Here is a 14,136-nt window from a genome sequence, read left to right as displayed (position 1 = left end):
TCACTTCTAAGAAAACAAACTCATGAAATGCCGCAAGACTACTTCTGTGCCAAGGAAAGCTCATCTCTACTTGAAGACTTTTCTTTCTTTGAGAAGGAAAGCCCTGTGCTTGATTCAGCTCATCAGGGAAACCTGAAGAGTAAGCACACCTCAAAACTGTCTAGTGGAGAATATTCATTCAAATTATAATTGCAATTTTCAGAAGTAGGCTTCAAATATTTTCATCCTAAAAACATCAGAAAGGACACATTAACTTAGGAATTGATATGACTGGATGTAATGGGCAATTATTTTCCATTTCCAAGTTTCAAATGTGATTTTTATGTTAGTTGTAATGTACCAATTTGCTGAAATTTCTATTTCTCAGTTTGAGAACATAGTCTTAAATCATTTGATAATTCATCTCCCTCTTTATCTTCCTGAAGTTTTCTGCTATCATTTTATTCAAATTAGCAAGGCTCTTTCTGTGTTTCTTTCTCAAATATTTGTGTCTAGATCCAGGAAATGTACAGTCTCACTAGTCTGAACTATTGAAAAGGGGGCCAGCCTGAATCTACAAAATGTCTAAATTAAAGCAATTTCAAGTAAGTATCATCTTATGGCTTTCAAGTTCCTATGAGAATAAGCAGTTTCTAAAAAATTGCTACCAAGTAGAGACCTTTTCTTTTTTTTTAAAAAAAAGCAATTTTAATTAACACAGTTTTATGCAAATCAATGCCATAAACATACTCTAAAGCAGTAGATTTGATTAAATAAGCTGTAAAGATCCCCATGTCAATTAGTTTCACCTTCTTAATTTACAACAGCAAAACTCTTCTTCATAAACAGTGCCAGCTCCTTTCTGACCAAATTATTGTAAATTCAGATTAATGAGATTTCATTCTATTTCTCTCAAGCCTCTTTATTTTCCTTTAAGAGTATTTTTAAAAGGAAACAGACTCTCAGAGGAATTGTTTGAGAGTAGGAAAATGAAAGTATATCTTTGTTTCTGAAAGCCTTTTGGCAATTTCCTGATACCCATTATAGTTCTGACAAGATAATTGCCCTTTGCTTGACAATGACAGAAATTACAGCACAGCCAAATTGCAACTAGCAGAGATATTTCTGAAAGTGCAGATTTGGCTTTGTAGGTTCAACAAAGCCAAGCAAGCATAACAACTCAACAAGATATTCCAATAATTTTATGTAAGTATAATACTTGCCAGCAAAGTAATACCTGGGATGATTGAACAAAGTTGAAACTCATAGAATTTCAGAATATGTAGATTTTCCACCATCTTCTCACCCACACAAATAGCATAATATGAGATACATGAACCCTAGAGATTTTTTAATAACCTGCCAATCAATGTTTTTGCAGTCAGTAGGCTGAGAAGTCAAAACTAGAGACCAGTTCTCCTGATGCCCATTAAAGAGCTCTTGACACTACCCCATACTGTTCATAGCTAAAATCAGAGACCATCCACATCAAGGGTGTCACCAGACTATTCCAGGTGCCTCTTGTTTTTGTACTGCCTGCAGGTCACAAATTGTTTTTACAATTTTAAGTGGTTGAAAAAATAAAAATAAGAATACTATTTTGCAACATGTGAAATTATATGGAATTCAAATTTCAGTATCCATAAATAAAGTTTTATTGGTACACACCCACAGCCATTCTTTTGTGTATAGTCTATGACTGCTTGCACTTTATAATAGCAGAGTTGAATAGTTGTAACAGAGACCATCTGGCCCACAAAGTCCGAACTATTTTCTCTCTGGCCCTCCATAAAATGTTTGCTGTTGTAGATAAGTACCTGGCCTCTTTGCAACTTGGGAGGAAGAATCCTCTAGATTTATTAGCAATTGTCCAGATTTCCAAATCCAGTGCACATCAATGCACATCAAAGTTTAGTCTCTTTTACTTCATTTAGACAAAAAAATCTTGTTATATCCAAACACACTGAGAATACAGATTAACTTTCATTGACATTGGCACCTATGTATATCCCTCAACTTGAGGAAGACCAAGGACATTGTCAATGTCTACCCCTAACTTCCCACATCCACGTCCCCAGTTCAAGCAGATGTGGGCTGATATCCATGGCACAATTGGAACCGCCAGGGGAGTCTGCTGGCAGGTTGTCATGAAATGCCAGCCTGCTCCCAGATCAAGTCTAAGAAACAATCTACAAACAGGATATTCTGGACAAAAAATGACTACAGTCACAGTTTGGATAATAGTCTTCACATGTGCTGAACAGAAAGAATTGGTGGTGGTGAAATAAGCTTGTTAATAACACCCACACTCTACTATTAGTCAGCATCAGTTTGAAGACCAGCAGTCTTTATGTTCTGACTAAAAAGTATAAATCAGTCAGTATCAATAAAAATCCAGCAGAAGCATACAGTCCATAAGCATAATATTGGTATTTTCTCCTGCATCTGATTTTTACTGATTTGACTGATGACAGCAAGCCCTGTGTTTGGCACATGAAAATACCACTGAGAAAGCTGGAAGAGGATACATCCAGCTTATATTTGTTCTTTTATTCACAAAGCAGGTTTTCAGTATCCCATTTGATAAATAAACCTCCAGGATGAGAACAAGTAGGCTCAACATAGCAATTTGGAGATCCATTGTCACTAGCCAGTTTGTGGCTGTTATTGACCTTCAGAGACTAAAAAAAAAAAAAACTAAAGTCAGAGAGAAAGAGAAATAAAAATCACTATGAATTTATTTGTACCTTTGGTTCGGACTATAGCTGTGCTTTCTTGGGATTAAAAAAAATTCCCATATTTACATAACAAAGACAAAATGTTGAATATAATTTCTAGAACCACTCAAATACTCAGACCACCAACTGCAACTTGATATGACTCAGGCACCTCCACCCAATTAGGATCTGGCCTGAATGTTTGCAGGAAGCAAGCTCATTAAGTTTTTGTGAGTGTTTTGTTTCCCCAAGGTCTTCCTACATTTTTAGTTCTTCAGTGTGAAGAGCAGGAGGAGGAAAGCAGCTCTCAATTAATACAAATGAGCCATACTTTTCAGTATTCCTTAATGAATACCCCATCCAGACAGCCCAGTCTAACTTTGAGAGGCATGGCTTCCTGATGTAGAAAATGTCCAACCATCCTGGGACTCTCTCATATCTGTTTACTAAGTTTGAGCTGTGAGCACCAAACAGAGAAATTCTATAAAAATGGGGGTTGGGAGTGGAGACTGTTATTTTCTGCAAATGAAGATAAGCCCCTAGATGCAAAACCACTCGTAACTCAGCTGTGAGACATGTGGTCATAGAAAAAAGTATATTTGAATATTAGTTTACTATCTACTTGACCACTGGAAATCCAGAAGAAGGCTGGATCTGGAGACCTAATATGGACACTAGCATTTCCTCTCTTCCTCTCTGCAAGCCAGGGCTAATGATGAAGACTCACAGAGGGCACTTTCTCAGGATGTTCTTGGATACACCCACTTCTTACTAGTTAGTTGGCTCTTTGATTGCTTACAACACATTCTACGTTATCCTAAGGACTTTTAGTGAAGCATCTGTTATAGATAAACCCCTGGATGGCAGACTTGGGGAAGATGAAAGTGGAGGAAGATATCCCAGATACTCACCGTGAAGTTCTACTCATCATTTCTGGGTGACTGGGCCAGGGCGCAGTTGTCACCTGACTCTCTGGGAAGGAAAGGCTCATGGGGAAATTTACCAAGGTGGCAATATTTGGGCACCCTCCATCCTTGCGGGAGGCCTTCTTCAAGTATGGGTGTTTTCAAGGTGAAGCTCACTACCTAATTACCTTGTTGTCCTAGCATCATGTGACCTCTTGACCTTCTTCCCTGTGACATCCCCTACTCTGGGCTTAGTCCTGTCTTTTTTCTCCATCAAAAGACAGCATACAACTCAACAAGCACCTACTATGTGTGAGTACTGCACTATACTGTGGGTGTACTCTGTGGTTGCCAAGATGAACATCCTACACACAGTATCAGCACCCCAAGGGCTCTTTCTGTAGTAGAGAAGATGGCCTCATGAAAGTTCAACTTAGTAAGTGTTATAATCATTATGTAATGAAGCTTATGTGATCTCAGAAGAAAATGACCAAGTTTGCCTGGGGAAACTGAGAACAGCATCTAAGAAAAGACATCATATGAGGTGGATGTCAAAGAATGAGTGGGACCTTAAAGAAGACCATTCTATGTGGAGGAAAGACCACCCCCAACATCAGGGAAGCCTAAAACAGCACCTCTCCCAATCTCCCTGGAAACTTCGAGGAGAGGTAGCCAGAGGCCACTCTTTAGTGGAAGAGCTGAGACCAAAACCCAAGGCTGTCATGCCCAGGCCAATGGCCTATTCACTACCTATCCTTGGGGCCATTCCCTTTGGGATGCAGTCTCCATTAGATAAAAACAAATCTGATGAGTGATTATGTGCCCGTGTTTTATCTTTAAATTTTAGTATTTCTTTTTTCTCTGTTATCTTTGATACAGAGATAATAAAGTTTTAAATGACAGTTTAAAATTTTAACTCCCCACCCCATCCCACCAAAATTGTTCTGCTAGAACACTTGTTTTACTATGGTTTCTGACAATCTGAAGGTAAATGAATTCTAGATTGAGAAGAAAGGCCACCAGCCATCTGTTGTATGAAAATGCGACCAGTCAGGATGGAAAAAGATGATCCATGAAATGTCCTCTTTCATATCAAATGCAAAATAACTCTTTGAACTCACTAGTCCATGCCTTCTCAAGTTTAACCCTTCACCATTTGAGCACAGTAAGCAAGATAATTTGCCAATTTAATAAAATTCTGGTATCACACTATGTATAGTAAAATATGTTGATCCTTAGGTTGAAAAAAGCATGTTTATAGTAGTCCCGAATATGCTAACAATATTCCTTTAATTTAAATCTGAGTTAAATCTGCTTCTATGTTCTGTGGTTGCAAGTTACAATATCTCTCCACATGTACATTTTTATGTTCTACCAAGTGTATCATGTACCCAGCACTGTCCAATAAAAATATAATGCAAAAGACATGTGGAATTTAAAATTTCTAGTAGCCACATTAAAAAAAAGTTTAAAGAAAAGAGGTAAACTTAATTTCATAATATGTTTTGTTTGACCCAAAATATCCAAAATAGTATTCTAGAACCACTCCAATACTCAGATGTAAATATATCAAACCACTCAAGATGTAATCAATATAAAAATATTGATGAACTATTTTACATTAGTTTATTATTGTTGTTGTTGTACTAAGCATTCAAAAAATAATGTATATGGACAGGGAAAGAAACAACAAATGTTGGAGAGGTTGTGGAGAAAGGGGAACCCTCTTACATTGTTGGTGGGAATGCAAGTTGGTACAGCCACTTTGGAAAACAGTGTGGAGGTTCCTCAAAAATTTAAAAATAGAGCTACCCTATGACCCAGCAATTGCACTCCTGGGTATTTACCCCAAAGACACAGATATAGTGAAAAGGAGGGCCATATGCACCCCAATGTTCATAGCAGCAATGTCACCGATAGCCAAACTGTGGAAAGAGCCGAGATGCCCTTCAACAGATGAATGGATAAAGAAGATGTGGTCCATATATACAATGGAATATTACTCAGCCATCAGAAAAGATGAATACCCAACTTTTACATCAACATGGATGGGACTGGAGGAGATTATGCTAAGTGAAATAAGTCAAGCAGAGAAGGTCAGTTACCATATGGTTTCACTTATTTGTGGAACATAAGGAATAGCATGGAGGACATTAGGAGAAGGAAGGGAAAAATGAAGGGGGAATTCGGAGGGAGAGATGAACCATGAGAGACTATGGACTCTGAGAAACAAACAGGGTTTTAGAGGGGTGGGGGAGGGAGGATTGGTTAGCCCAGTGATGGGTATTAAGGAGGGTACATACTGCATGGAGCACTGGGTGTTATATGAAAACAATGGATCGTGGATCACCACATCAAAAACTAATGATGTATTGTATGGTGACTAACACAACAAAATAAAATTTAAAAAAAATAATGTATATTTTACTCTTATAGGATATCTCAATTCAGACACTAAATATTCAGTGTTTAAAGTGAAATAAGTAGAATATAATCCTACACAAATAATAAAGTTGTGTTCAGTGGAAAATATTTTACAGTGCTTCAGTTTTTAAGCTTAAAGCTAACTAAAATTAAATGCAATTTAAAACTCTTTTGCACTAACCATATGTAGCTAGTGACTACCATATTGGACATTACAGATCTAGAAGTTAAAGTGATGGCAAACAGAAAGATATGAGGATCGTTATTATTTTCTTTTAATAAGGCATAGAGATAGTGTATAAGAAGGAATCAGAGCATAAGCATATAAAAGGTAGCAGAGTGGTAAAAACATGAACTTTGGAGTTAGACCAGATTTTCTGTTGGTTTTTATCTGTGACCTCTGTGTACCTCAGTTCTCCAATCTGTAAAGTAATGTTACTTTTGAGCTTTTTAGATTAAATGAGATTATTGGGCTTTTAAGATTAAATGAGAAAAAAAAAAGATTAAATGAGATAATCTAAGTAATGGGCTCTGAAATCTAGCACATTCCAAAGGTTCAATAAGTTATAACTAGATTTACTATTATCTATAGAAACCATGGGATCTGTTTGGATTTAAGTGTGGGGCCCCTTGGAGAGGGTTATAACTTAATTAATCACTTGAGGGAGGTAGGGTGAGAGGAGAGAAAAATTGTGGTATTTTTTTGTAGATTTTATTGCATTATCAATATTTAAATAGAAAAATGTGCCAATCCCAACTCTACAGCTCAAAGGATTTTCACAAAGCAAACATACCTGTGTAACCAGCACCCAAATCTAAAAACAAAACATTTAGAGAATCTCAAAGTCCTCTTTGTGCTCCCAAAAAAATTAACCACTATACTGACTGCTAACACTATAGGTTAGTTTTGTCTGTTTGTAAACTTTATATAAATGGACCCAGCCTGTATGAGTGTATAAGTGTCTGACTTCTTGCACCCAACAACACATTTGTGAGATTTTTTTCATTTTGTCGTGTAGGGTAATAGATTGTTCCTTCTCATTACGGTGTTTAATTCCACTACATAAATAACTCCACAAGGTATTTAATTTGTTCATTCTACAGTATGTGGACATGTGGGTTGTTTCTTGATTGCGGCTCTGGCAAATATACTGGCTACACACTCTCTGGTACCTGTCTTTTGGTGATGGGGATGCACTGGATTTTGAGTTTTCAAACTTGTTGAGAAGAGAAGATACACTCATCCCATCATTTCATGTGCAGGAACCTTGGATAAGCATGAAGAATTGGAGAGCCTTGTGGCTAAGTTCCTGAATGTAGAAGCAGCTATGGTCTTTGGGATGGGATTTGCAACTAACTCAATGAATATCCCTGCACTAGTCGGAAAGGTGAGAATTTGTTAATATAATTGTCTTCTGCTGTGTTATTCCTAAGAATCACAACTCTGAGCAGGTCCTTCATTAGAAGTATGGCAGAGAAGGTCCTTTTTCTAGGAAAATCTGATTGGATGTCCAGCTTTTTAAATAAATATTCCAGCTTAGTCCACCAAATCTGTTTATAAAGATATTCTGTTTATAGAATTGCAGTCCTAGACATGGGTCAAATTTCATCTTTGATGATAGTTTAGCAAGATCAATGAAATTTTAAGTCTCCCACATCCTCATTTACAATGTAGAAAATGTTTATGGAGCATTTATTTGAACAAAACATTTTGCTCATGCCACTCATTCATTTATTCATTCAACAGACCACTTATTGAGAAATGACTTTATCCTCATATAAAGCAAGATACAGTGCATACAAAAATGAATAAGACCTATGCCTTATAAATGTATGTTGTTTACAGTCTAGGGGGGAAACAATGCACCAAATAAAATAGGATGAATATCACAGAAAATCCAGGCACATACATGGAGAAGGGCAAAAGAGTTGCTTCCAAATTCTTCTTGGGAAAGGCTGAGATGCCTATGCAAAGTGGGTGACATAAGAACTGAATCTGGGTGGGCGGAGCAAGATGGCAGAGGAGTAGGAGACCTAAATTTCCTCTGGTCCCAGGAATTCAGCTGGATAGGGATCAAAGCATTCTAAACACCTATGAACTCAACAGGAGATCGAAGAAAAGAATAGCAACAAATCTCTGAACAGAAAAGCGAACACTTTCTGGAAGGTAGGACGTGCAGAGAAGTGAATCCGAGGCGATATTCGGGAGGATAGATGGCAGGGGAGGGGGCCTCCATTGGCTACTTCTGGCAAGTGATAGAGCAGCAGAGCACAAAATCGGAACTTTTAGAAGTCGGCTCCGCTGAGGGACGTCGCCTCAGTGGCTAAGCGGGGGATGGAACCCTCGCGGGACAGTGTGGTCTCAGGACCCTCGGGGTCACAGAAAGACCAGGGGGTGCCTGAGTGTGGCAGAGCTCCCAGGTATCAGAGCAGGGAAGCTGGCTGCACAGACGGAGCCGAGGCGCGGGCTCTCGGCTCGGGGTTGCCATAAACCGTGATCCACAGCACAGTCGGGCCACTGCTCCTCCAGCAGGGACCCAACAAGTGGCAGATCCGGGGAGACTCCCCTTCCTCCCCCGGGAGGAGCAGCACGGGAGCACACCGCAGGGATCTGCTGGGTTTGGAGACTCTACACAGGGTCGGGTGCCAGAGATAGAAACGCTCGGTCACAGGCCGGATGAGCACAGAGTGCGGCCAGAGACTGGGGAGACGAGAGTGACTACTGCTTTTCTCTGGGGGCTCACTGAGGAGTGGAGCCCCAAGCTCTCAGCTACTCCAGGCAGGAGATTGGGAGGCCGCCATTTTCACTCTTGGCCTCCAAAGCTGTATGGAAAGCTTGCAGGGAACAAAAGCTCCCGAGAGCAAACCCAAACAGATTACTTAGCCCGGACCTGCAAGGGTGGGACAATTCCACCTCCGGCAAAACATTTGGGAACCATGGCAACAGGCCCCTCCCCCAGAAGATCAGCAAAGACAGCCAGCCATGACCAAGTTTACCAATCAATGAGAATGGCAGAACTCCAGAGCTAGGGGAATACGGCACATAGAATTCATGGCTTTTTTCCCATGTTTCTTTAGTCTTTCAAAGTTAAGGGTTTTCTTTTTATTTTTCTTTTTCCCTTTTTCAACCAACATCTTATCAATCCCTTTTTTAAAAAATCTTTTTTATTTTTCATTTTTAGAGTCATATTCTATCCCTTTATAGTAGTTAACCTTATTTTTGGTATATTAAAATTTTGGGATACAGTTTCTTCTAAGAGATCAAAATATACACTAAATCTCTAGTGTATGGCTTTGTTCTAGTCTCCTGCCTGATCACATTCTCTCCCTTTCTTTTTTTTAAATCCTCTTCTTTCTTTTTTCAACTAACTTCTTATCAATTCCTTTTATAAAATCTTTTATAATTTTCATCTTTGCAGTCATATTCCATCCCTTCATAGTATTAATCCTTATTTTTGTACATATATAAGTTTTCCTTTCTTTAAAATTTTGGGAGGCACTTTCTTCTAACAGACCAAAATACACCCAAAATCCAGTGTGTGGCACTAATCTATGCACCAGTCTGATCATATTTGATCATATTCTGTTTTTTTGTTTTGTTTTGTTTTTGTTTGTTTTTATCTTTTTCTTTTTCTTTTCTTTTTTTTCTTTTTTCTTTCTTTCTCTTTCTCTTCCCCTGGTTTCAGGTCTTTTCTGATTTGTTTAATATATCTTTCTGAGGACGTTCTTATCTTGTTAGCATTTTGTTCTCTCATTCATCTATTCTCTTCTGGACAAAATGACAAGATGGAAAAAATCACCTCAACAAAAAGAACAAGAGGCAGTACCAACTGCCAGGGACCTAATCAATACGGACATTAGTAAGATGCCAGAACTAGAGTTCAGAATGATGATTTTAAAGATACTAGCTGGGCTTGAAAAAAGCATTGAAGTATTAAAGAAACCCTTTCCGGAGAAATAAAAAAAAATAAAATCTAACCAAGTCGAAATCAAAAAGGCTATTAATGAGGTGCAATAAAAAATGGAGGCTCTAACTGCTAGGATAAATGAGGCAGAAGAAAGAATTAGTGATATAGAAGACCAAATGATGGAAAATCAAGAAGCTGAGAAAAAGAGAGATAAACAACTACTGGATCGTGAGGGCAGAATTCGAGAGATAAGTGATACCATAAGACAAAACAACATTAGAATAATTGGGATCCCAGAAGAAGAAGAAAGAGAGAGAGGGGCAGAAGGTATATTGGAGCAAATTATAGCAGAGAACTTCCCTAATTTGGGGAAGGAAACAGGCATCAAGATCAAGGAGGCACGGAGAAACCCCCTCAAAATCAATGAAAATAGGTGTCAACACCCCGACATCTACTAGTAAAACTTAGGAGTCTCAGAGACAAAGAGAAAATCCTGAAAGCAGCCAAGGAGAAGAGATCTGTAACCTACAATGGTAGAAACATTAGATTGGCAACAGACCTATCCACAGAGACCTGGCAGGCCAGAAAAGACTGGCATGATATATTCAGAGCACTAAACGAGAAAAATATGCAGCCAAGAATACTATATCCAGCTAGGCTGTCATTGAAAATAGAAGGAGAGATAAAAAGCTTCCAGGACAAACAAAAACTAAAGCAATTTGCAAACATGAAACCAGCCCTACAAGAAATATTGAAAGGGGTCCTCTAAGCAAAGAGAGAGCCTAAAAGCAACATAGACCAGAAAGGAACACAGACAATATACAGTAACAGTCACCTTATAGGCAATACCATGGCACTAAATTCCTATCTTTCAATAGTTACCCTGAATGTAAATAGGCTAAATGCCCCAATCAAAACACACAGGCTATCAGATTGGATAAAAAAACAAGACCCATCGATATGCTGTCTGCAAGAGACTCATTTTTAGACCCAAAGACACCCCCAGATTGAAAGTGAGGGGGTGGAAAACCATTTACCATGCTAATGGACACCAAAAGAAAGCGGGGGTGACAATCCTTATATCAGACAAATTAGATTTTAAACCAAAGACTGTAATAAGAGATGAGGAAGGACACTATATCCTACTTAAAGGGTCTATCCAACAAGAAGATCTAACAATTGTAAATATCTATGTCCCTAACATGGGAGCAGCCAATTATATATGCCAATTGATAACAAAAACAAAGAAACACATTGACAACAATACAATAATAGTGGGGGACTTTAACACCCCCCTCACTGATATGGACAGATCATCGAAGCAAAAGATCAACAAGGAAATAAAGACTTTAAATGACACACTGGACCAAATGGACTTCACAGATATATTCAGAACATTCCATCCCAAAGCAACAGAATACACATTTGCAATACAAGCCTTTCTCAAGAAACAAGAAAGGTCTCAAATATACAACCTAACCCTACACCTAAAGGAGCTGGAGAAAGAACAGCAAATAAAGCCTAAACCCAGCAGGAGAAGAGAAATAATAAAGATCAGAGCAGAAATCAATGAAATAGAAACCAAAAGAACAGTAGAACAGATCACTGAAACTAGGAGCTGGTTCTTTGAAAGAATTAACAAGATTGATAAACCCCTGGCCAGACTTATCAAAAAGAAAACAGAAATGACCCAAATCAACAAAATCATGAATGAAAGAGGAGAGATCACAACCAACATCAAAGAAATACAAACAATTATAAGAACATATTATGAGCAACTATATGCCAGCACATTAGATAATCTGGAAGAAATGGATGCATTCCTAGACATGTATCAACTACCAAAACCGAACCAGGAAGAAATAGAAAACCTGAACAGACCTATAACCACTAAGGAAATTGAGGCAGTCATCAAAAATCTCCCAAAAACAAGAGCCCAGGGCCAGATGGCTTCCCAGGGGAATTCCACCAAACATTTCAAAAAGAATTAATACCTTTTCTTCTGAAACTGCTCCAAAAAATAGAAATGGAAGGAAAACTTCCAAACTCATTTTATGAGGCCACCATTACCTTGATCCCCAAACCAGACAAAGACCCCATCAAAAAGGAGAATTACAGACCAATATCCTTGATGAAGATGGATGCAACAATTCTCACCAAAATACTAGCCAATAGGATCCAACAGTACATTAAAAGGATTATTCACCACGACCAAGTGGGATTTATCTCTGGACTGCAAGGTTGGTTCAACATCCGCAAATCAATCAATGTGAAACAATACATTAATAAAAGAAAGAACAAGATTCATATGATCCTCTCAATAGATGCAGAAAAAGCATTTGACAAAGTACAGCATTCTTTCTTGATCAAAACTCTTCAGAGTATAGAGATAGAGGGTACATACCTCAATATCATAAAAGCCATCTATGAAAAACCTACAGCAAATATCATTCTCAATGGGGAAAAACTGAGAGCTTTCCCCCTAAGGTCAGGAACATGGCAGGGATCTCCACTATCACCACTGCTATTCAACATAGTATTAGAAGTCCTAGCCAAGCAATCAGACAACAAAAAGAAATAAAAGGCATCCAAGTTGGCAAAGAAGAAGTCAAACTCTCACTCTTTGCAGAGGATATGATACTTTATGTGGAAAACCCAAAAGACTCCACCCCAAAACTGCTAGAACTCATACAGGAATTCAGTAAAGTGGCAGGATATAAAATCAATGCACAGAAATCAGGGGCATTCCTATACACCAACAACAAGACAAGAAAGAAAAATTAAGGAGTCAATCTCCTTTACAATTGCACCCAACAATATAGGATACCTAGGAATAAATCTAACCAAAGAGGCAAAGGATCTGTACTCAGAAAACTATAAAATACTCATGAAAGAAATTGAGGAAGACACAAAGAAATGGAAAAACGTTCCATGCTCATAGATTGGAAGAACAAATATTGTGAAGATGTCAATGCTACCTAGAGCAATCTACACATTCAATGCAATCCCCATCAAAATACCATCCACTTTTTTAAAAGAAATGGAACAAATAATCCTAAAAGTTGTATGGAACCAGAAAAGACCCCGAATAGCCAGAGGAATGTTGAAAAAGAAAAGCAAAGCTGGTGGCATCACAATTCCGGACTTCCAGCTCTATTACAAAGCTGTCATCATCAAGACGGTATGGTACTGGCACAAAAACAGACTCATAGATCGATGGAACAGAATAGAGAGCCCAGAAATGGACCCTCAACTCTATGGTCAACTAATCTTCGACAAAGCAGGAAAGAATGTCCAATGGAAAAAAGACAGTCTCTTCAGCAAATGGTGCTGGGAAAATTGGACAGCCACATGCAGAAGAATGAAACTGGACCATTTCCTTACACCACACACAAAAATAGACTCCAAATGGTTGAAAGACCTCAGTGTGAGACAGGAGTCCATCAAAATCCTAAAGGAGAACACAGGCAGCAACCTCTTCGACCTCAGCCGCAGCAACTTCTTCCTAGAAACATTGCCAAAGGCAAGGGAAGCAAGGGTAAAAATGAACTATTGGGACTTCATCAAGATAAAAAGCTTTTGCAAAGCAAAGGAAACAGTCAACAAAACCAAAAGACAACCGACAGAATGGGAGAAGATATTTGCAAATGACATATCAGATGAAGGGCTAGTATCCAAAATCTATAAAGAACTTCTCAAACTCAACACCCAAAGAACAAAGAATCCAATCAAGAAATGGGCAGAAGATATGAACAGACATTTTTCCAAAGAAGACATCCAAATGGCCAACAGACACATGAAAAAGTGCTCAACATCACTGGGCATCAGGGAAATCCAAATCAAAACCTCAATGAGATACCACCTCACACCAGTCAGAATGGCTAAAATTAACAAGTCAGGAAATGACAGATGTTGGCGGGGATGCGGAGAAAGGGGAACCCTCCTACACTGTTGGTGGGAATGCAAGCTGGTGCAGCCACTCTGGAAAACAGTATGGAGGTTCCTCAAAAAGTTGAAAATAGAGCTACCCTACGATCCAGCAATTGCACTACTGGGTATTTACCCCAAAGATACAAATGTAGGGATCTGAAGGGGTACGTGCACCCTGATGTTTATAGCAGCAATGTCCACAATAGCCAAACTGTGGAAAGAGCCAAGATGTCCATCAACAGATGAATGGATAAAGAAGAAGTGGTATATATA

General features: G+C 38.6%; 1 protein-coding gene across 2 annotated transcripts in view; it reads left to right on the top strand.

Annotated features, from left to right (window-relative positions):
• The window catches only part of SPTLC3 (serine palmitoyltransferase long chain base subunit 3), a 156,617-nt gene that overhangs the window by 67,945 nt on the left and 74,536 nt on the right, over positions 1-14,136 (top strand). For both annotated transcript variants that reach the window (XM_078056932.1, XM_036107222.2), the window contains exon 5: positions 7,289-7,413. In XM_078056932.1, the coding sequence (XP_077913058.1) occupies positions 7,289-7,413 (125 nt within the window). The remainder of the gene's footprint in view (positions 1-7,288; positions 7,414-14,136) is intronic.

This window comes from Halichoerus grypus, chromosome 10 (genome assembly GCF_964656455.1).
Source record: "Halichoerus grypus chromosome 10, mHalGry1.hap1.1, whole genome shotgun sequence".
Taxonomy (NCBI): Eukaryota; Metazoa; Chordata; class Mammalia; order Carnivora; family Phocidae; genus Halichoerus; species Halichoerus grypus.
The sequence above is the reverse complement of the archived record's forward strand: the minus strand, read 5'-3'. Positions and strand labels throughout refer to the sequence as shown.